The sequence below is a fragment of the Tremella mesenterica genome (assembly GCF_000271645.1).
Source record: "Tremella mesenterica DSM 1558 unplaced genomic scaffold TREMEscaffold_1, whole genome shotgun sequence".
NCBI classification, from domain to species: Eukaryota; Fungi; Basidiomycota; class Tremellomycetes; order Tremellales; family Tremellaceae; genus Tremella; species Tremella mesenterica.
Window position 1 is genome coordinate 323422 of NW_006711225.1, and position 17351 is coordinate 340772.

A 17351-nucleotide genomic window follows, 5' to 3' on the forward strand; every position below is an offset into this window, starting at 1 on the left:
AGGTTTGTAGATTGTCCATATGTTGTCATTAAAAGATTCATCGTTATTTACATTGTTGTTACATGTTTAGATGATGGAATGACTGAGGATTAACGTTCGTTTGAAGATTTACAATCATGGTGAAATCGTATTTGTACCCGTCACGGGTACTCTAAGTTACTCGTGGTTCACATCAGTTGATTTGAGGCATGGCAACCGTTGCCTGAACATTAGCTCGGTCTCCTTTCATCGTTTGATGTCGCCGAGCCCCTTTCAAGTCCCACTTTGTTGAAAGGCCTGATTAGGGAAGGATATGTAATTAACTCACCTTGTTTCCAATGGCATCCCCTGATGGCCACAGACTAGTTGTGGTCTTCCTCTGCGTGTAAAAGTCCAAGCCGGTCCGACCATAGAAAGGTATGTCACCAAGGAAAGACCCTTTGTTTCCGGACCAGTTGAACATGGGGAGAGGTACCTGGTCGTGAGCTTCCGCATTGATCGCAGATGACGGACACAGTCCTGTCACTCTGTTGAGCTTATCTCAGACCACAAATTGGGTCAGCTCCAGGATCAGGGGATGCTCACAGGGACAGCCACATTGATTCCGATCTGACCAGGCTCCGCCGTCAACTCAAAGTGCCGTGCAGCTGCGCCGTTGTTAGTCTGATAGTCAGTCCCCTGTTTCCATGACTTTCTCTTCTCACGTACGAAAAGAGCAGCCCCATTGCCACTTTTGCGTCAGCTTGATTCCATATTCCTGAGAGGCTTCACATAACCCACAGCCCCTAGGTTGAGGAGAAGGGAGTAGAGGAGACTCACTATTTGTTCGCGTTGATGATCTCTATGGCTTCGTCCAAAGTCTCTGCAGGTACGATACATAGTACCGGACCGAAGATCTCATTCCTACGTGTCAGCTATGAGTGTGTCGAGATTACTGGAAAACTCACTTGTACGCCGACATATCGGTCGTCACTTCCACCACAGTAGGTCCGACAAAGTTCCCGTCAGGATATTCTGGGACAACCCGACCCCGACCGTCCAAAAGGATCCTTCCCCCTTCTTGTTGAACGGTGTCTATGAGCTGCTCAATTCGCTCTTTTGCTTCGTATGAGATCACTGGACCACTGAACATCTCAGCGATACGTTTCCCAGTAAGTGGGCCAGTCATACTCACAGATCTGCACCTTCCTCGAAACCTCCGGTCACTTTCAATTCTTTGGCACGTTCTATGAGGTCTGGAATCCATTGCTGCGCAGCGCCAACAAAGATAGCTAGTCGACTCAACTCCCGCTCGATAGTCAAAGTGAGAGTACTTGCCTACAGAGATAGCCATACATCGTTGTCCGGCAGCTCCAAATGCCGCACCTGCGATCGCGTTCAATGTCAGGTTCTTGTTTGCTGTCATTCGTCAGCTAGACAATGGGAGTATGGAGGGAACACACCATCCGGCATGATAACAGCGTGGTTCTTAGCTCCCAAATTCGCTTGTACGCGTTTGCCTAAAGGACTAGCTCGGTCGTAGATATGCTTTCCAGCCCGATCTCCTCCCACAAATGAGATTGCTTTGATTTTGGGATGATCGCATATTCGATTCACTGTTGGTGCTGACCCATGAACACTATTATCAGTGGAAATGCAGTACCAGCTAAATGACTCCACTCACACGTTGATGACCCCTGGAGGCATTCCTGATATGTCAGCTATCACGACAGATCTTTAAGAATGAAGTCAAGCTGACCAGCTCGTTCGCACAACTCCGCGATAATCATTGTAGCCCCTGGGTCTCTTTCAGAAGGCTTCACAATCAAGGTGTTTCCTGTCCTTTTAGCTGTCATCATGTACGTTGCATGACAGCTTACCCGTCACGGTCGCCAAAGCGGCGGACCAAAGTACGATCATCGCTGGGAAATTGAACGGAGTGATGGCCGCACACACCCCAAGAGGCATTCTGCGAGAATACGTATCCATATCCTTGGACACCTCTAGCTTGTCACCTAGAAGAGTCGAAGTGATCGCCGCAGCCGTCTCTACCACCTGTAAACCTCGACTCACATCACCCTGGGCATCGGCAAAGGTTTTGCCTTGTTCCAGGACGATAGATTTGGCAATGTCGGGGATATGTTGTCGTATGAGGTGTTGTAGTCTGCGTGATATAAGCGGATCAAGAACGACTTGTATGGGTAGGTTGGAGGGCTTACTCTAGAATGACCCGTTGACGGCGGAGTATACTGGAGGTTGACCAAGATTCGAAAGCCTGAGAGGCTGCGTCGACAGCAGCGTTGAACTCATGCTCTGTTGTCTCTGGCACCCTGTTCACCACAGTTTGCGTGGACTAACTGGTAAGCTATCAAGTCAAAGGTTTTCCATTGATAGCGGGCATGATGATGCCATCATAATAGCCAAAGAGAAGGAAGGTGACGTACGGGATCTCTGACTTCTAACCACTTATCAGCCTTGCTATCCAAGAATTCCCCTCCAATATAGTTCTTCGTAGTCCCACCATCCGCCGTGGTACCTTTCCATTTGGAGCTGACTTGTTCGGCCGCTTGTAGACCCAAGGCAGAGTACTTGTGTGATGAGAGATTAGGGGACGATGAAGCCGCAGTCATAGCAAACCTGACCGAGCCCAAGGGACCCCGTCTCAAGCTGGGGAAACGAAGCATATTGGGATGGTTCAGTCTTACGTTCTGCTCATAAGCCGAAAAGAAGCGATAGACTGCTCTGATGAGCTCAAAGTGAGACGAGTGATGGCTTAAATATGGTCATGTACTGATGGAGATGCTATTCCATGCTATGGAGGAAGGGGTGGAAGGGGTCGAAAGGGGCCGCGTTCGGTCCGAGCATAGCCGGTTGCTTCTTATGGGCAAAAAGTGGGGGGGGTCGTTTAAGTTGACCCCTCCCTCAGTCACGTTACTCGTATTCGTATAGCACGGTAGGTATATCTATGCTTGAGTACCTTCACTCTTGTCACCATGACCTCTCACGAACAAGCGGTGGATCACTCCTCTACCACTCCAGAGCCAGGTAGAGGTCCTGAATCAGCGGGACCGTCCAGAACGCCCTCCGTCAGCTCGGGAACCATCTCTTCGTCTACCCCCTCACGCAAGGGCAAAGAACGAGCTCAATCGATAGAGGCGAGGAATGGTCGAAGCATGTCCCCTCGGCCGCGGCAAATCAATCCGACGGACGATTCAAACGGAAGGATCAATGGTGTCCAGAGTGAGGATGACGAAAGTGAGGATGATGCCGAGGAAGAAGAGCCGTAAATCTTCTTTGTATTCATAGTATCAAACCCCACTCATATGTAGAGCTCTCAAGTATAGTCGCCTAAAAGGTCAGATACCAGAAATATTGGCGAAAGACACTGCTTCAGCTATAGACATCTCTCCCCGGGTCATTGTGAGTCCAATGAACAGTGAAACAGCCGGAGCTCACCCCGCAGGCTCTGGGCACACATAACGGTATGGTTCATGTGTTGAGCTACGAAGGCTCCAAGGTCAACTCCTTCCGACCTCATGCAGCCAGTATCACGTGTCTCCGGATGGACGAAGAGAATGATTTTGTCGCTACGGCGAGTTTCGAAGGACGGGTAGTCATTCATTCCATCACAAGTACTGAGTCATACGCTTTCGACTACAAGAGACCTATGCGCGCTATAGCTTTGGAACCTGGATTTTCCAAGAAGACCACACGTAGATTCGTATGCGGAGGAATGGCCGGTAATCTGATACTGCAGGAGAAGGGCTGGCTGGGGTACAAGGAGCAAATTCTGCATTCCGGTGAAGGACCAATATGGGCAATCGAATGGAGAAGTAGCCTCATTGCTTGGGCGAATGACATGGCGAGTCTTTCATAGGACGTAGCTTAGTCGACTGACCGTTAGGGCGTGAAAATCTATGATACCGCAAGTGAAACACGTATAGGCTACATAGACCGTGGAGCCAATGCACCAAGAGCAGAGCTGTTTCGATGCACGTTGGTCTGGAAAGACGACACTACCCTTCTCATAGCTTGGGCCGACCACATAAAAGTCGTCCGCATTCGGTCTCGCTCTCGACCAACAGCATCTATCGGACCTCCAATACTCTCGATCGAATTGACTGCGGACTATCAAGTCGACTGCATGATTTCTGGTATCGCCCAATATCAGTCTTCTTATATGGTTTTAGCATATATTTCTCCGGACACGTTCGAGAATGAAGCAACCCAGGATCGAGCGGAGCAGAGGCGCAAAGCTGCCAACCCTCCGGAGCTTCGGCTGATACAGAATGGCGAGGAGGTATCTGCGGATGAGCTGCAATTGTCGAATTTCCACATGAATGGATGTAACGACTATTCGTTGGTCAAGTCGAGGCGGGACCAAGAGGTATTCTTCGTACTGAGTCCGTCGGATGTCATCGTGGTGCGACCGAGGGATGATGCGGATCATGTGGAATGGCTAGTCGAGAGAGAGAAATTCGAGGAGGCTTTGACTGCGGCGGAAGTGATGCAGGAGGAACATGGAGCGGCTCTGGACGTGAAGGCGATAGGTCTGAAGTACATGCGACATCTGGTAGAGCGAGGTGAGCGAGCTACCTCACCCGTCATGTATCACTGTAACTCACCTAGTAGGCGATTATACGCATGCAGCAAATCTGGCACCTAAAATGCTCAAAAGCGACAGACAGGGCTGGGAAACCTGGGTCTACATCTTTGTGCAGAAACATCAATTGAGCGTATGTACACAATTCCCGACACCTCGAGCTTCCTTGACACCTTGATCATATCGTGCGACAATGCGGCAAGCTGATGGATCAGGCGATCATACCTTTGATACCGACCAAAGAGCCTCAGCTGAGTAGACCGGTGTACGAGATGATCCTAGGTTATTTGGTCGTCAACGATAGACTGGTCAGCTCCACATATTGCTGGTAACCTTCAGCTGACACTGATAGCTGTTGCTGGAAATTCTCACCACCTGGCCAGCCGACGTCTACGACATCGGTACGGTCATGTCTGCTGTTCAAGGCGAGCTCCAAGCGACTAAGGATGACCCCACTCTTCTGGAATGTATGGGCGAGCTTCACATTTTATCTCGTCAACCTGCGAAGGCTCTTCCATATTTCCTCCGTCTGCGAAAGCTGAACGTCTTCGATCTGATAAGGGAACACAACCTCTTCTCAGCAGTTCAAGACCAAGCGCTGTTGCTTGTGGAATTTGATCAAGAACGCGTCACACACACCCAGCAAGAAAATCCAAATGCAGAGAAGGGCAAGCATGGAGCTGCCATTCAGCTGCTGGTGGATCATACCCATTCTATACCTGTCAGTACTCTGTCCCCCTCCTGAGAGCCAGCTGATGGATGTCAGATCGATCGAGTGGTCCATCAGCTCGAGGTTCGACCACAGTATCTATACATGTACCTTGACACCTTGTTCGATAAGGACTCACAATTGATTCTGCCTTACTCAGATAGAATGGTCAGTTCTCTTCTGTCGGTAAGGAGGAGCTGACTGACGTGCAGATCGAACTGTGTGCGGCTTATGATCGAGAGAAGCTCATGCCTTTCCTTCGAGCGAGCAACTTTTACGATCTCGAAAAAGCTTTGAATATCTGCAAGAGTCGAGATTATGTGGATGAGATGGTGTTCCTGCTAGGACGGATGGGTAACAATAAACAGGCCCTGATGTTGATTATCGAACGGCTAGGGGATGTGAAAAAGGTACACTTCTTCTCTCCCCGATCCCTCCCATACTCCCTCTACATCTACCTTCACAGCTCGCGCAACTTCCTGTAAGTCATGAGATTTCCGAGATTGGTGTGGACCAGGCGTACACGATAGTCAGCGTGGTTCTCCGTCGCATGTCGCGCTTCGCTCAGTGACTGACACATAGGCCATCGAGTTCGCTAGTGAACAAGCCGATGAAGATCTATGGGAAGATCTTTTATCGTACTCTGAAACCCGACCAGATTTCATACGCGCCCTTCTCGAGCACGTCGGAGCTGAGATCAATCCCATTCGTTTGATCCGCAGAATCAAAGACGGTATGGAGATTCCTGGTCTGAAACCTGCTTTGGTGAAGATCCTTCAAGCGTCAAATCTACAGGTAAGTCATGTACTTCTAGTCAGTGCAAGAATGCTGATCACTTAGGTCTCGTTATTGGATGGGTGTAGACATGTTTTGAATAGCGATTGCAGCTTTTTAGCTACCGACTTGCAAAAGGGTCAGACTGGTAGCGCTCGAGGTTCTCGTGAGTGTGTTCAGCGCTTGTGAACGGCTATGACGGCTATGTCTTCAAAGGCAATCTTGCATAATGACCATTCCTCCCCCCCCCCCCCCCCTCCCCCAGTGTACTGATCATTGGATAAGAAGTCCGTGTGAGAGTGATTGGAAAGAAAGAAGAGATGAAACTGCAAGATGAGAGCTGATAAACAGTATCAAGCACATGTGACTTTTGTCAACTCCCCCTCTTTCCCTCTTCACCCTCTTCATCTTCCCCTATCGTCCCTACACTGGGTTACCTATGTAAACACATGGTTCACTCCACTTGCTCATTACTCAACGCCGACGTCGAGCTGCCTGTGAGAGAAGACGCAGCGGTCTCCCATTTACTTTCCGGTGACAGGGGTAAAAGTGTTCGAACGCGTCAAAGAGAATTGGGAGCAAAGTTGTCTTATGCCGCCGCTGTCAGAGTGAGGGTAGGTGGATGTCCTGTGTGTTCTCATAAAAGAGGAGAAGCAACACGACGGGCGGTTCCGGCGTGATGATCACATGCAATCGGGTTGCGGTTTTGGATAAACGTTGGAACATTTGTCAAGTGGTCGTTCATATGCATGGTCGTCGTATGAACAGTAATTGTTCATGTAAATCCCCTTTCACCCTCATGCCTCATTCCCATCCCATTCCGCATTCCCATCCCATTCCCATCCCATTCCCATCCCACTCCCCATTCTCCATTCGCACTCCAAATCTCCATTCAGCAAATCCTTATTCTTTGCGGATACACAAATCAACCCGCTTCCACTTCCTCCTAAATGACATAACATACCATCTCGCCACTTGGTAAAATATAAAAACACGCCATACCATCTAATGGAAATCCCACAATTCCATCGTTCCTAATCCTACCCGATCACCCTCATTAAACAGATCCTTCCTCCTCCCAGCCTTCTTGCCTCCCTCCGCTACTTTCCTACCGTATAACCTCCAAGATCTGTCTTGCCCCTCCTTCTTTACCCCTCTTGATAGACCTAAACCTGACCCCTCCGACCTAGCTCTAGCCAGAGCGACCATAGCAGCCCTCTTACCCTCCATCTCTCCATTCCCTAGTGATCGTGTGAATCTCCCAAAACCGAACGAACGTTCCTCCATTTGAGCGATATGACTCGGAATCATTGCTGAACTGAGAATCACAAGAATGATGGTCAATGCGAAGAATAAAAAGGGTAGAAAAGAATGTTCTCTTTTCTTTTGTCTTTTTCTTGAATGTCGAGGAATTGGAGCGGGAAAGAGGAATGATCGATCGAATGATTGTATGTTATTCATGGTAGATTGTTTTCTGGTGTCTATTGGTTTGTCAATATTGGATGTTTCTCGATTATTCTGATGAAGTGAAGAAAGATGAGGTTGATGTGGTATGGAATGAGAGGAAGGGATGGTCGGATAATGAGACCATGTTGTTGAGCGTGGGATAAGAGGATTGGGTGAAGGTGGAGTAGCGGTTTGAGGTGTACAAGGTGTTATCACCACCGTTGGAATCGTCATTTCCGATGTATGATGATTTGATGGCTCGATAATGTTCAGATCGCTGTTCAGGTTGATGTCGTGCTACGTCGCACCAAGTGCAGATGGAGGAGATGGCTGAGTTGATGAGATGAGACCACTAGGGTCAGACGAAGAGAAGAGTCACAACGAGATATGAGAAAGAATTATAATCGAGTCCTGCTCGAAGAAAGTTTAGTTTAAAAGTGGGGCGTCGAAAGAGCACTGCTCGAGTTTTGAGACAAAGGGACCAGCCTCGAAGACCAAAGGGAGAGAAGTGGGGAAGGAAAGATGGGCACAGCGGCACCGTGAAAATGGACTGTACGAATATTCAAGTACTTGTGAAAGACCAAAGGTCAAAAGATCAAAGAAGAAAGACGAAAAAGCACCCGCCCCGAATGGTGAATGTTGAATGGTCAGAAAAGAAAAGGAAGAAAGTATGACATGTGGCCAACATACAAACTTTTCTCGTTTGTACGTTCAGGGTCCACGGGTAGGAGACATGACGTGACGGGAGACGCGTCCATAAGCCCCAAGGGCTTGCCTTTCCCTTCAGCCCATTTGGCACACACGTGGACAGAGGTCTGCTCTTCTACCGCTGATATGAGACAGTCAGCAAGTCGCACCACCGAGCACATGCATGGTCTTGAGCGCATGATGCAGTGGTGAGGGGAGGGTGAGATGGAGCAAGGCCGAAACGATGGAAATTTAAGGTCGTCCGATAAATTACCACTTTCGGATGTTCGTTGGTCGCTCATGCTCATTCACTTGAGAAATAGGCTCGCGGGGACACCCACTTTTCACCGGTACTTAATGGGTAGTCACTCAAGTGAAGCATCAGTGGATCGATACACCCGCAGTCGGACCCTTGCTGTCAGTGGTCGTTTAATCGCTTATCATGTGACTGCCAGGATCCCGCCGCGACGACCGATCATGTGACAAGATGGAAAAGGAAATTGGAGATGGAGGGAGATGCAAATGAAAGTCTAACTTTTCACGGACCAACTCCAATCCGCTTTCCTCTTCTTCATCTCGTCCCCCAGCTGTGTAAACCTTTTCACCTGCTGATTGCCATGCAGCTAGATCCCATCTTGTCCATCCCCATGTTTCTTTGATCTGTCATCAGTGCGCGTTCTCCTTGGTCTTTCTTCTTCGCTTCCTCACTTGAGCTGATAGGGATCAATGAAAACATGAGAGAGAATCACTCACAGTCGGCTTTTTATGTGGCGCAATCACCACCAACCATTTGGCTTTTGTACTCAACTCAGATAGCAACGCCCATAGTTCGCTGGTGGAAGGTACGAGGTGAAGGGCGAAAGAACAGATGATCATCTCCCATATTGCTTTCCCTTCGTCACGCTCATGTACACCGACGATCGGTCGCCTCCCTTGGGTATCTTCACTCGCTTCTGTGGATATCCTCGTCGGTAGTCGGTCATATTTGTGCAAGTCATCATTCAGAAGAGGCAAGTGTCCCGATGCCAAATCAGAGAAGGAGAGTGAGAAGCAATTTCTACCTGTCCGAGTTTTGTATGCTGGGCCTGTGTACTGACCGTCAGTTATATTCGCTCGAATGATATGGATGCGGGGGATTGTTAAGATATTTGACAAATGAGTTGGAGTGCGACTCTTTAAAAGTAACTCACAGGATCAGTGGCCGTTATCTGAAATGAGAAAGAAGGTGGTAATGACGGAGGTGTGGATGAGAACAATTCCTTCTCTTTCCCTTTCCCCCGTCGAGCGTTAGGAGGTATGAACGCCCGATTTTGACGACCAGGACCTGCTGTCGATGAAGGATAAGTATTTGCTACATCTGAACGGGTGGCGATCGATGAGTGTGAGGGCAGGGGATGAGATGTATCTGAATAATTGGACGCCCATTCCGAGAGACAGAGAGTAGCTTCCCCACTGTACCGATCAGCCCGTCTGAAAGTCTAGAACTTCGTGGCTCACCTACCAGCCGCCATGTCCAGAACATCGACCGATCGTCCAGAAGAAGCGAAAATCTCACGACCTTCAGCTTCCCACCATCGATTCATGAACGCCCATAAAACCTGAGATCAGTTCTCGAAAATTCTTCCCACGGCGATAGACGAGGCGGTGATGTAGTGTGAGATCTGTGATATCTTCTTCCCACGGAGTAAGCGAAGCAGTGCTAGACCGTGAGATATCGGACGTGAGAGAACTTATGTATCTTGGACATACTTTCTTGATACCAGGCATGAAAGGGTTACGATAAGTCGATGAAACTCTTTGATAGTACTGTCAGACATCAGCCTCCAAAACATTCGTTAGTCCATTCCCGAAAGATACCAGAGAGAAGGGCGGAGAAATGCTCACTTCGTCCACCCCGTACTGATCATAATTCTCCCTCATAGCGTGGGCTAGATTACCCCAGGTCTCGGCCATATTGCCTAATCGAGTAGTAGTGAAGAGATGAAAGGTGGAATTTGTCGAGTTCGAATAGGCGATGCGGGGCTCCTTTCAATACACTGTGGCACTCCCAGTGTGGCGAAAGCGAGTGATACGCACGGAACTCGCCTGGGTGGTGCTCCTCCGTTCAACTTTCCAAATCCGCACAACTTATGAGAACGACTTCTGTCCCATTCCCAAAATGTTTTCATCTCCTTGCCGTACCACCTTGTCATTAGAACCCCATTTCACAAGATAGAATTCATCATGGAACCTGCCTCGGTGCTGATAGTGCAAAACTCTTGCCACACAGATGATGTACTCTCCAGGCTCAAACTCTTGAGCAACAAAATCTGGGGTTTGAGCCTCTTTGGGAGTGTTCCTATCGGCCACAGCTCAATCAAGCTGCAGATCCTTAGCTTGGCACAAACACGTAAGGTGGTCGACGATCTAGCTAAAGTATTTGAGAGATTCACCCCTGATGATTTTAAACAACTCAAGAGTGAAACATGCTTTCAGTGGTTTGATGATGTACCTCAACATTTGCAGCCCTTTTGGAAAAGGCAAGACTGTACCAGTGGTTCAAGGGATTGTGCATCAGCTCAAGCGGTGTTTGACTCCTTGAACCAGCAGTACATACAGCCAACACAGCTATCAACCGGGCGTTGGTCACTGACATCTGGCTGGATTGGCAGCCAAGATTTGGCTAGTGTGGATGAAAAAAAAGAGTTGAAGAGCTGCCTGAAAAGGATGACGACCAACATCTTTGACCTGTGTGACCCTTTGTACACCTTGGATGAGAGATTAGAACTCCTTTCATTTTGAGACCTGGAAAGGAGTTCTAATCGCAGCATCTTCTTGAGGAGTGAATTGTGGATTGTCTAGATTTGTAATCTTCTCATCCAAAGGGTCGACCATGAAAGCGTTACCAGTGACAAATGTCGATGGGACCACCCTAACCCTAAGCGATCAATCAGCCAGCCAGAATGGCACTCACTCTGGAACAGTCGGGACATTCAACGCATTACCCACAATGACCCAAAACGCTCCTACATGACTGATGGCCTCTAAGCCATGTCGTCCACCGGAGTAACACAGGTCGGTGGCAAGGCTATGATTGGTCAGGCTCTGGAGTATCTTCGAAGGACGGACATTGTGAGCGTCGACTGACAGCATGACAGGTGTTGAGGGGTCAGAAAAAAGAAACCGGGGACTACTAACATCTGGAGGTTGTGTGTGGGTTCCGTGAAGAGGCGGACAGCACGATGCCCGTCCCATGTGATTAGACCGTCGCAGCTATTGGCCTCTTCCAAGGTTAACTGCACATTCCCTCCTGAGAAGAGTGATGTGTAACTCACTCTAGAAATCAGCGAGAAGCTAGTCAAGGGTTGAGGAGAAGGAACTCACTTTGGAATATTTGTCACTAAATGTCACAAAGTGTGTGACAAGTCGAGCGAAAGTCGGGGAAGGGTATTTAACCAGCGATTGGCGGTAGTGTTAACCGCCGATTAATAGGCCTTTTCGTCGCAGTGGTTTAGATCACTGTTCCGTTGGGCACTGTTATATCGTGCATATGCTGGTCAGTATGTCTCGTGACAGATTAATCGGCGGTTACGGGTAGGATCCTGGGTTCGACTCCCCGGACGGTGCCGGGGGTAACCCAGGCCCTACTTGGAAAACCTCCCTCTCGGAGTAAGTTTTCGGTCTATCGTACCCTTCCCAAGTGTGGGGGCCCAAGCGGGGTCCCCTTGTCGGGGCCCCAAAGCGGGGGCCCAAGAGAGTGCATAATGTCACAAAGTGTGTGACAAGTCGAGCGAAAGTCGGGGAAGGGTATTTAACCAGCGATCGGTGGTAGTGTTAACCGCCGATTAATAGGCCTTTTCGTCGCAGTGGTTTAGATCACTGTTCCGTTGGGCACTGTTATATCGTGCATATGCTGGTCAGTATGTCTCGTGACACTAAAGCTCTGTCAGCCTAAGCACAAGTGTTGTTGCCTCTACTGCATGGTGTGGTGCAGAATTGGTCAGAGACTAAGGGGGAGCAGGCAGCCTCGGGGTGATGAGTGGTGACATGATTGTGATGAAAGGAACATGCTCACAATGTACATTCAAACACCAAAACAGCCTTATCAACAAGCCGGAGGGCCTCCCTGGAGGCGGACATCATGAAAAGATTACGAGCCGTCAGATGTAGATGGAGCAGAATGCATGAAGAGAAGATGTGTAGAGTGTGTTGGAGACGAGGGATTATGCGGGAATAGCAATAGCGCGGCAATGTGGCAGGTACGGTGGCAATACCGTAGGCTAGATCTGTGTCGATTTGGTCTCATTGCCGTTTCTCATTCTTCATCTTGTACCGAAACGCAAACACGATTTAGACCCTAACCACTCGAAATCGAACAGGAACGAACATGGAAAGAAAGAGATTCGATCCGAAGGTTCAAAGGAAGCTACCAGAGCTTGCAGGGAAAGAACCAACGCTTATCGTAAGATGGTAAGTCATTCTTCCTTCTCTTCAATCACAACAAACAGTCGAGTGATGCGCATTTGATGGTGGGCAGATGAATCAGTCCAGAAATGTGTTCCAGACATACATTTGACATTGAGGGGTCAAGCTGGTCAAAGAGCTCTCTGGTCCCCTACTCCCAACGCTGGCAACTTGGACAAGCTCCCCATTCTCTTGTGCAACTTTGAGCACCTCCAAAAGGTCAGGAGAAAGAGAGAAGCTTCGGACAAGTTGTGAGTACATATTTGATGTTGCATGTTTCTTGCCTATTCATAGTCCATTGTCGCCCCGTCTGACTTCACCTTGTCACCTGCCAACTATCACAATCTTTTCCCCTCCGTCTGAATCCTAATTTGCCATCAACCTTGTCTCTTCCCGATTACTTCTATACGTCAATTGCCGGAGTCGAACGTGAAAATTTGATACCGATGATGAAGTCTTTTTAGGACAAGACATGCAAAAGGAAGTTTAGTGATGATGAGCGGCTGATCTATTGAGTAGTTCGCTGGCCAGACGGGTTTGTTTGAGCATCAGTGTCACAATCGTCGTTTCTTCTTCTCTACTGACCGACGGTCGACAAACCTCGGCTAACTACGTCGTAGTGGGGCGTCGATGTCTCACTAAGACAGGGTACTCGTCGAGGAACTACGGCTAACTTCGCCGTAGTGATACGTCGAGTGGTAAATGATAAGATGATCGTTGATGAACTGCGGCTAACCTCGCCGTAGTACGTTGAACTACTCGGTGGTAGCTCTCCTTAACTCGAAGGTTGTAGCTACTGAATATATCTCTCGCTACTGACAACAATCAAGGATCGCTGAAGAAGTTCAGCGATCTGTAAACTATCTATACTACTCCTCTCTTCTCATAGAACGTCCCTCAACTCCTGCACTGCCTCACGCTCAGTCCTCTTTGTTCAACTTCGCCGTACCTCGTCATATCCCCGATATCCTTCTCCGCTCACTTTGACTAACTTCGCCTAACTTCCCCTGTTCTGCTCTCCCTCGGTTCCCTTCCCCTAACTTCGCCGTAGTTCTCCGCTAGGCGGGGTTATCGTGACAAATCCCCTCCTGGTTCTCGTAACTTCGCCGTAGTTGGTCTCAGTGGTTCGAGTGGGGGTTGGTGGTGGTGAAAGGAAGGTCGGTGATGGTGAAAGGAGGGTCGGTGATGGTGGTTGTCAGGGATGTTACGACGTAGTTCGTGACAATCAGAAGGGTTGTGATTAATGTGGGACTGAAGGTGCTCGATACATTCTTGTAATGAAGAGGGGTGTATGTCGCAATTAAACAGACAGCGGAAGTTGTCTGTGATATTAGACTTCATGCCATTGTGAGATGAATGAATGAATGACTTACTGCCTGATGAAGAAGTGAGACTAGATGATCCTGGTGAGTTAGCATCGATCTTGGTGTCGAGGCCGGACAACCCACCTAGTCTTCGCTTTTGAGCCATTCTACTTGTCTCAGCGGCCTGTCCTGGAGAGGCCACGACAATACAACTACTACTACTACTTTTTCTTTTTCGATCTTTATTTCTCTGATATCTTTCCTTTACCTTCTGCCTACTCCATGCCTCCAATAGCGGTTGTGAGAAATCAGCTGCGTGGACCCAGGTTGGCTTCCATTCTAGCCCTTGATCATCGAAACCGTCCCACCTGACCAAATATTGGCTCGAAAGTCCACATCGTCTCTCTTCAAGGATCTCCACAACATCCCAATCGGCCACACTATCACTGCTGTTATTCGGGGAAATGCGTTTACTCATGCTGATATCAGGAATGCTCTTAAGATTCAATGGATCAATGTGTAAGGTAGTGAGAAAGAGGTTCCAGTCAGCTTGTCCATGGGAATTCTTGGATTGTGGGCTGTGGCTGACGATACTTATCGTTAAGCGTTGTCAAGGTGTGAGTTGACGAGGCTGAGACCATTAGTTACCCTTCAAACCTTGTTTTCAAAGGTACATAGGTGAAACACATGGTTTCAAGACCAGTGTACAGAGGGTGGCAGAAGCGATTAATTTCCTGTAACCCGCTGAGTGTCTTTTTCATCATTACATGCATACCAAGCTCACGAGGACGCTCGCACCTAAGGAGGGGGCGACTGTCACGAACCATGTCGTAACATCCCTGACAACCACCATCATCGACCCTCCTTTCACCATCACCGAACCCCTATCCGTCACCAACCACCACAACCCCGAACCACTAGTCTGAGTACTGTCCAAGGTATCGGAGATAACGGCGATAGGTCAATTTACTTCCGTAGAAACTTAGCTACCGCTTCCTCTCTCTTCATGCATCCGTATCATAACAGATACCCCTACAGTACTTAACACTGTTGATACCTCATGTCAGAAATTATGTCAAACGAACGTCTTTGTTCTTCCATTGGAGAACCTCCGGTGCGCCGCATGATCGAGATGGACCATCATCAAAGCAACGATTCACTTCCTTCCCCTTTCCCATCAGCCACGCGTTAGCTGAAGAAATTGATACGATCGACGCTGAATTTTGGACCAGCATGCAGCAAATTGAGAGCGAGCTTCACAAACTTGTTGCAACTACTTTGGGGAAACGAAAGGCGACGGGCGATCGTGAGTCAACACCTCTTTCGAAGCGGCTGGGAGGAGATCTCGCGAGGTCGGTCATAAAGGAGATGGAGTCATCGAACCATGCGCAAGATAATATGACTCTAGTAGATCTTAAATGGGAAATGGAGATGATGCAGTGTCGATGTGAACTCGCCAAGTTAGAACGTGATCGTGCGGTGGAGGACCGAGATGAAGCTCAGAAGAAAGTAGAAAACTTGACCAAAGAGTTCAAGAATTTGATAGAAGGGTTGAAGAGTTTGAAAGAAGGGTTGAGGAAGAAATGAATGACGGCTGTACCTTTCTTCACGAAGATATCAGTGAGTACTTACATCTCAAACCGCAGCTACGCCTCAAGAGAAGAATACTCTATTACCAGTAGTTTACAAGTACTGTACGCTACTGACCAACGGTGAACGCTGTTGAAGCTTGAGGAATGCAACGTCACAATACCTTCGTTTTTCATCTCAGTACTCTCTTCAGATGCATTCGAGATCGTCATGTCAAATAACGCCTTCATAGTTCAAATCTTGAGGATGAACAGAATACGGACGTTGTCAGTCTTTCGCGGTTGGTGACCGTGAAACTTCTACATGATGAGGAGAGGTTGGACTTGTTGAGGCCAAGGTCAGAATCAAACATCTGCTACGTTCGAGACTTTCTTGGTATCATCACCGTGGTAAAAAGCGTCAGTGAATTTCAGGCCAGTCCTTGCTTCTTGTTTATTTCATTGTCTCTGACTAACCGACAGCGAACCAGGGCAATGCCCTAAACGGTCTCTGGCCTTTTCTCAGATCCGATATGAGGATCAAAACGATCAAATCGATCAAATCGCTCTCGGGATCTCCTTTGGTACATACTTGTAAAGTCAGCTTTCCATGTCGCTTTTCTCATCCCTGATAACACATGTCATATCGAGAACGGATTCAACTGACTCTTCAGCTTGAGAGAATCAACAAAGATCTCAACATTCTACTCATTGATTGGAACAAGGTCGCGCGTGGGAAAGACAATTTGGTGTCAGACCACCTTGGTGGATTGTTTGAACAAGTAGAGAAATGTGGAAAGAACATCGTGAAAGAGGTTCAGAATTTAAAAGATAAGTCGTCCCCCATCGCGCGCTTATCAGTAACACTTTTTTCGTGTGTATCGTTCGATACTTCTCCATTGACATTTCGATGTTATCACAAGTCACTCTCAGTTCCATCTTGATCCGATATCCTTTCCCCGTTTGTGTATATTACAGTACTGATGGTTCAGAACACCGAACGGGAACCGGTAGACGTCACCATCAATGGGGAGCATTCTTCTTCAAAGCTTCCGTTTGAGCTACACAATTATTGATTGAAGAGCCTTTTCCGACCAGAACAGAGATGAATTCAACGGGGTGATCGTCCCGACGAACAAGGGGGAGAGTTGGAGAAGGGAATGAGAGAACTATCTTCACGACCTTCCACCTCCTTTCCCTCATCTTGAAAACCAACGACAAACACAAACCTTTGCATATCCACCACGAACGCCTGTTCACCTCACAAACCAAGATCGTTCTCGGACACCCTCAGCCACGTCCTCACAGTCCACGACGATGGATGGATCTAGTCTCCATACCGCTTGGGTGAGTTTACAAGATATTTCCTCTCGTTTCAACTGTGTTTGTTCATTTCATCCCTTCATCTTGCCTCATTCTTGTCAGACTTGGAATGCCATACGAGTTGTTTATTCGATCATCTCGTATTCCGTTTGCTCCACTTGATGCCTCAGACTTTGTGATTGTACAACTCCAGGGCCGTCTGTCACACATTTATATTCATATCCACATGGCATAGGAGTATACACGCTGATTTACGGGACGATCAACTGGATCCAACTCATCCGTTACATCCAAAGATTTCACAAGGAGATTCGGATGATATGGATGATGAAAGAGATACTCTTGATGTGAGTCCTTCTTCAATTGAACCTCCCCCTCCCTTCCCCACCCCCTTTTCATCTTTCAACGTAAGATATGACGAAAACAAAGACGTCATCGTCTTACCAGATCGTCGCCGTTTATGACCATTCCTTTCCCCGACCCTCTCTAACCCACACTCCCTACTTTTGTCAGATACCAGCTTGCATTACTTTCTT

General features: G+C 48.2%; 7 protein-coding genes across 7 annotated transcripts; 3 read left to right on the top strand and 4 right to left on the bottom strand.

The window, feature by feature from the left end:
• Positions 1-21: 21 nt before the first annotated feature.
• TREMEDRAFT_70598 (uncharacterized protein) lies at positions 22-2742 on the bottom strand. The gene is made up of 14 exons (XM_007001925.1): positions 2403-2742; positions 2178-2311; positions 1839-2122; positions 1718-1795; positions 1643-1667; positions 1422-1597; positions 1297-1377; positions 1154-1250; positions 927-1103; positions 799-882; positions 688-709; positions 565-642; positions 308-454; positions 22-202 (listed from the first exon to the last, which is right to left on the bottom strand). Exons 1-14 carry the CDS (start codon positions 2640-2642, stop codon positions 173-175), a joined length of 1653 nt encoding a protein of 550 aa, XP_007001987.1. The 5' UTR covers positions 2643-2742; the 3' UTR covers positions 22-172.
• A 209-nt stretch (positions 2743-2951) lies between these two features.
• TREMEDRAFT_70599 (uncharacterized protein) lies at positions 2952-6807 on the top strand (the record flags this gene model as incomplete). Its single annotated transcript, XM_007001926.1, has 12 exons — positions 2952-3241; positions 3288-3378; positions 3422-3820; positions 3863-4541; positions 4591-4694; positions 4777-4869; positions 4914-5282; positions 5328-5438; positions 5483-5680; positions 5853-6065; positions 6111-6210; positions 6396-6807. The coding sequence occupies 12 exons, from the start codon at positions 2952-2954 to the stop codon at positions 6722-6724; spliced, it is 2976 nt and encodes a 991-aa protein (XP_007001988.1). The 3' UTR covers positions 6725-6807.
• On the bottom strand, positions 6767-8122 carry TREMEDRAFT_55788 (uncharacterized protein). Its single transcript, XM_007000980.1, has one exon. It carries the CDS (start codon positions 7722-7724, stop codon positions 7050-7052), a length of 675 nt encoding a protein of 224 aa, XP_007001042.1. The 5' UTR covers positions 7725-8122; the 3' UTR covers positions 6767-7049.
• Positions 8123-8201: 79 nt separating this feature from the next.
• Positions 8202-10130, bottom strand: TREMEDRAFT_58108 (uncharacterized protein; the record flags this gene model as incomplete). Its single annotated transcript, XM_007001076.1, has 8 exons — positions 8202-8265; positions 8519-8592; positions 8724-8837; positions 8931-9269; positions 9368-9629; positions 9675-9775; positions 9927-9983; positions 10062-10130. 8 exons carry the CDS (start codon positions 10128-10130, stop codon positions 8202-8204), a joined length of 1080 nt encoding a protein of 359 aa, XP_007001138.1.
• Positions 10131-10949: 819 nt separating this feature from the next.
• Positions 10950-11309, bottom strand: TREMEDRAFT_58109 (uncharacterized protein; the record flags this gene model as incomplete). Its single annotated transcript, XM_007001077.1, has 2 exons — positions 10950-11094; positions 11131-11309. The coding sequence occupies 2 exons, from the start codon at positions 11307-11309 to the stop codon at positions 10950-10952; spliced, it is 324 nt and encodes a 107-aa protein (XP_007001139.1).
• Positions 11310-12297: 988 nt separating this feature from the next.
• Positions 12298-12990, top strand: TREMEDRAFT_58110 (uncharacterized protein; the record flags this gene model as incomplete). The annotated part of the gene is made up of 5 exons (XM_007001078.1): positions 12298-12360; positions 12416-12431; positions 12511-12626; positions 12708-12871; positions 12915-12990. 5 exons carry the CDS (start codon positions 12298-12300, stop codon positions 12988-12990), a joined length of 435 nt encoding a protein of 144 aa, XP_007001140.1.
• A 2167-nt stretch (positions 12991-15157) lies between these two features.
• TREMEDRAFT_58111 (uncharacterized protein) lies at positions 15158-16506 on the top strand (the record flags this gene model as incomplete). Its single annotated transcript, XM_007001079.1, has 7 exons — positions 15158-15230; positions 15455-15544; positions 15708-15780; positions 15881-15912; positions 15976-16091; positions 16167-16366; positions 16485-16506. 7 exons carry the CDS (start codon positions 15158-15160, stop codon positions 16504-16506), a joined length of 606 nt encoding a protein of 201 aa, XP_007001141.1.
• Positions 16507-17351: the final 845 nt, after the last annotated feature.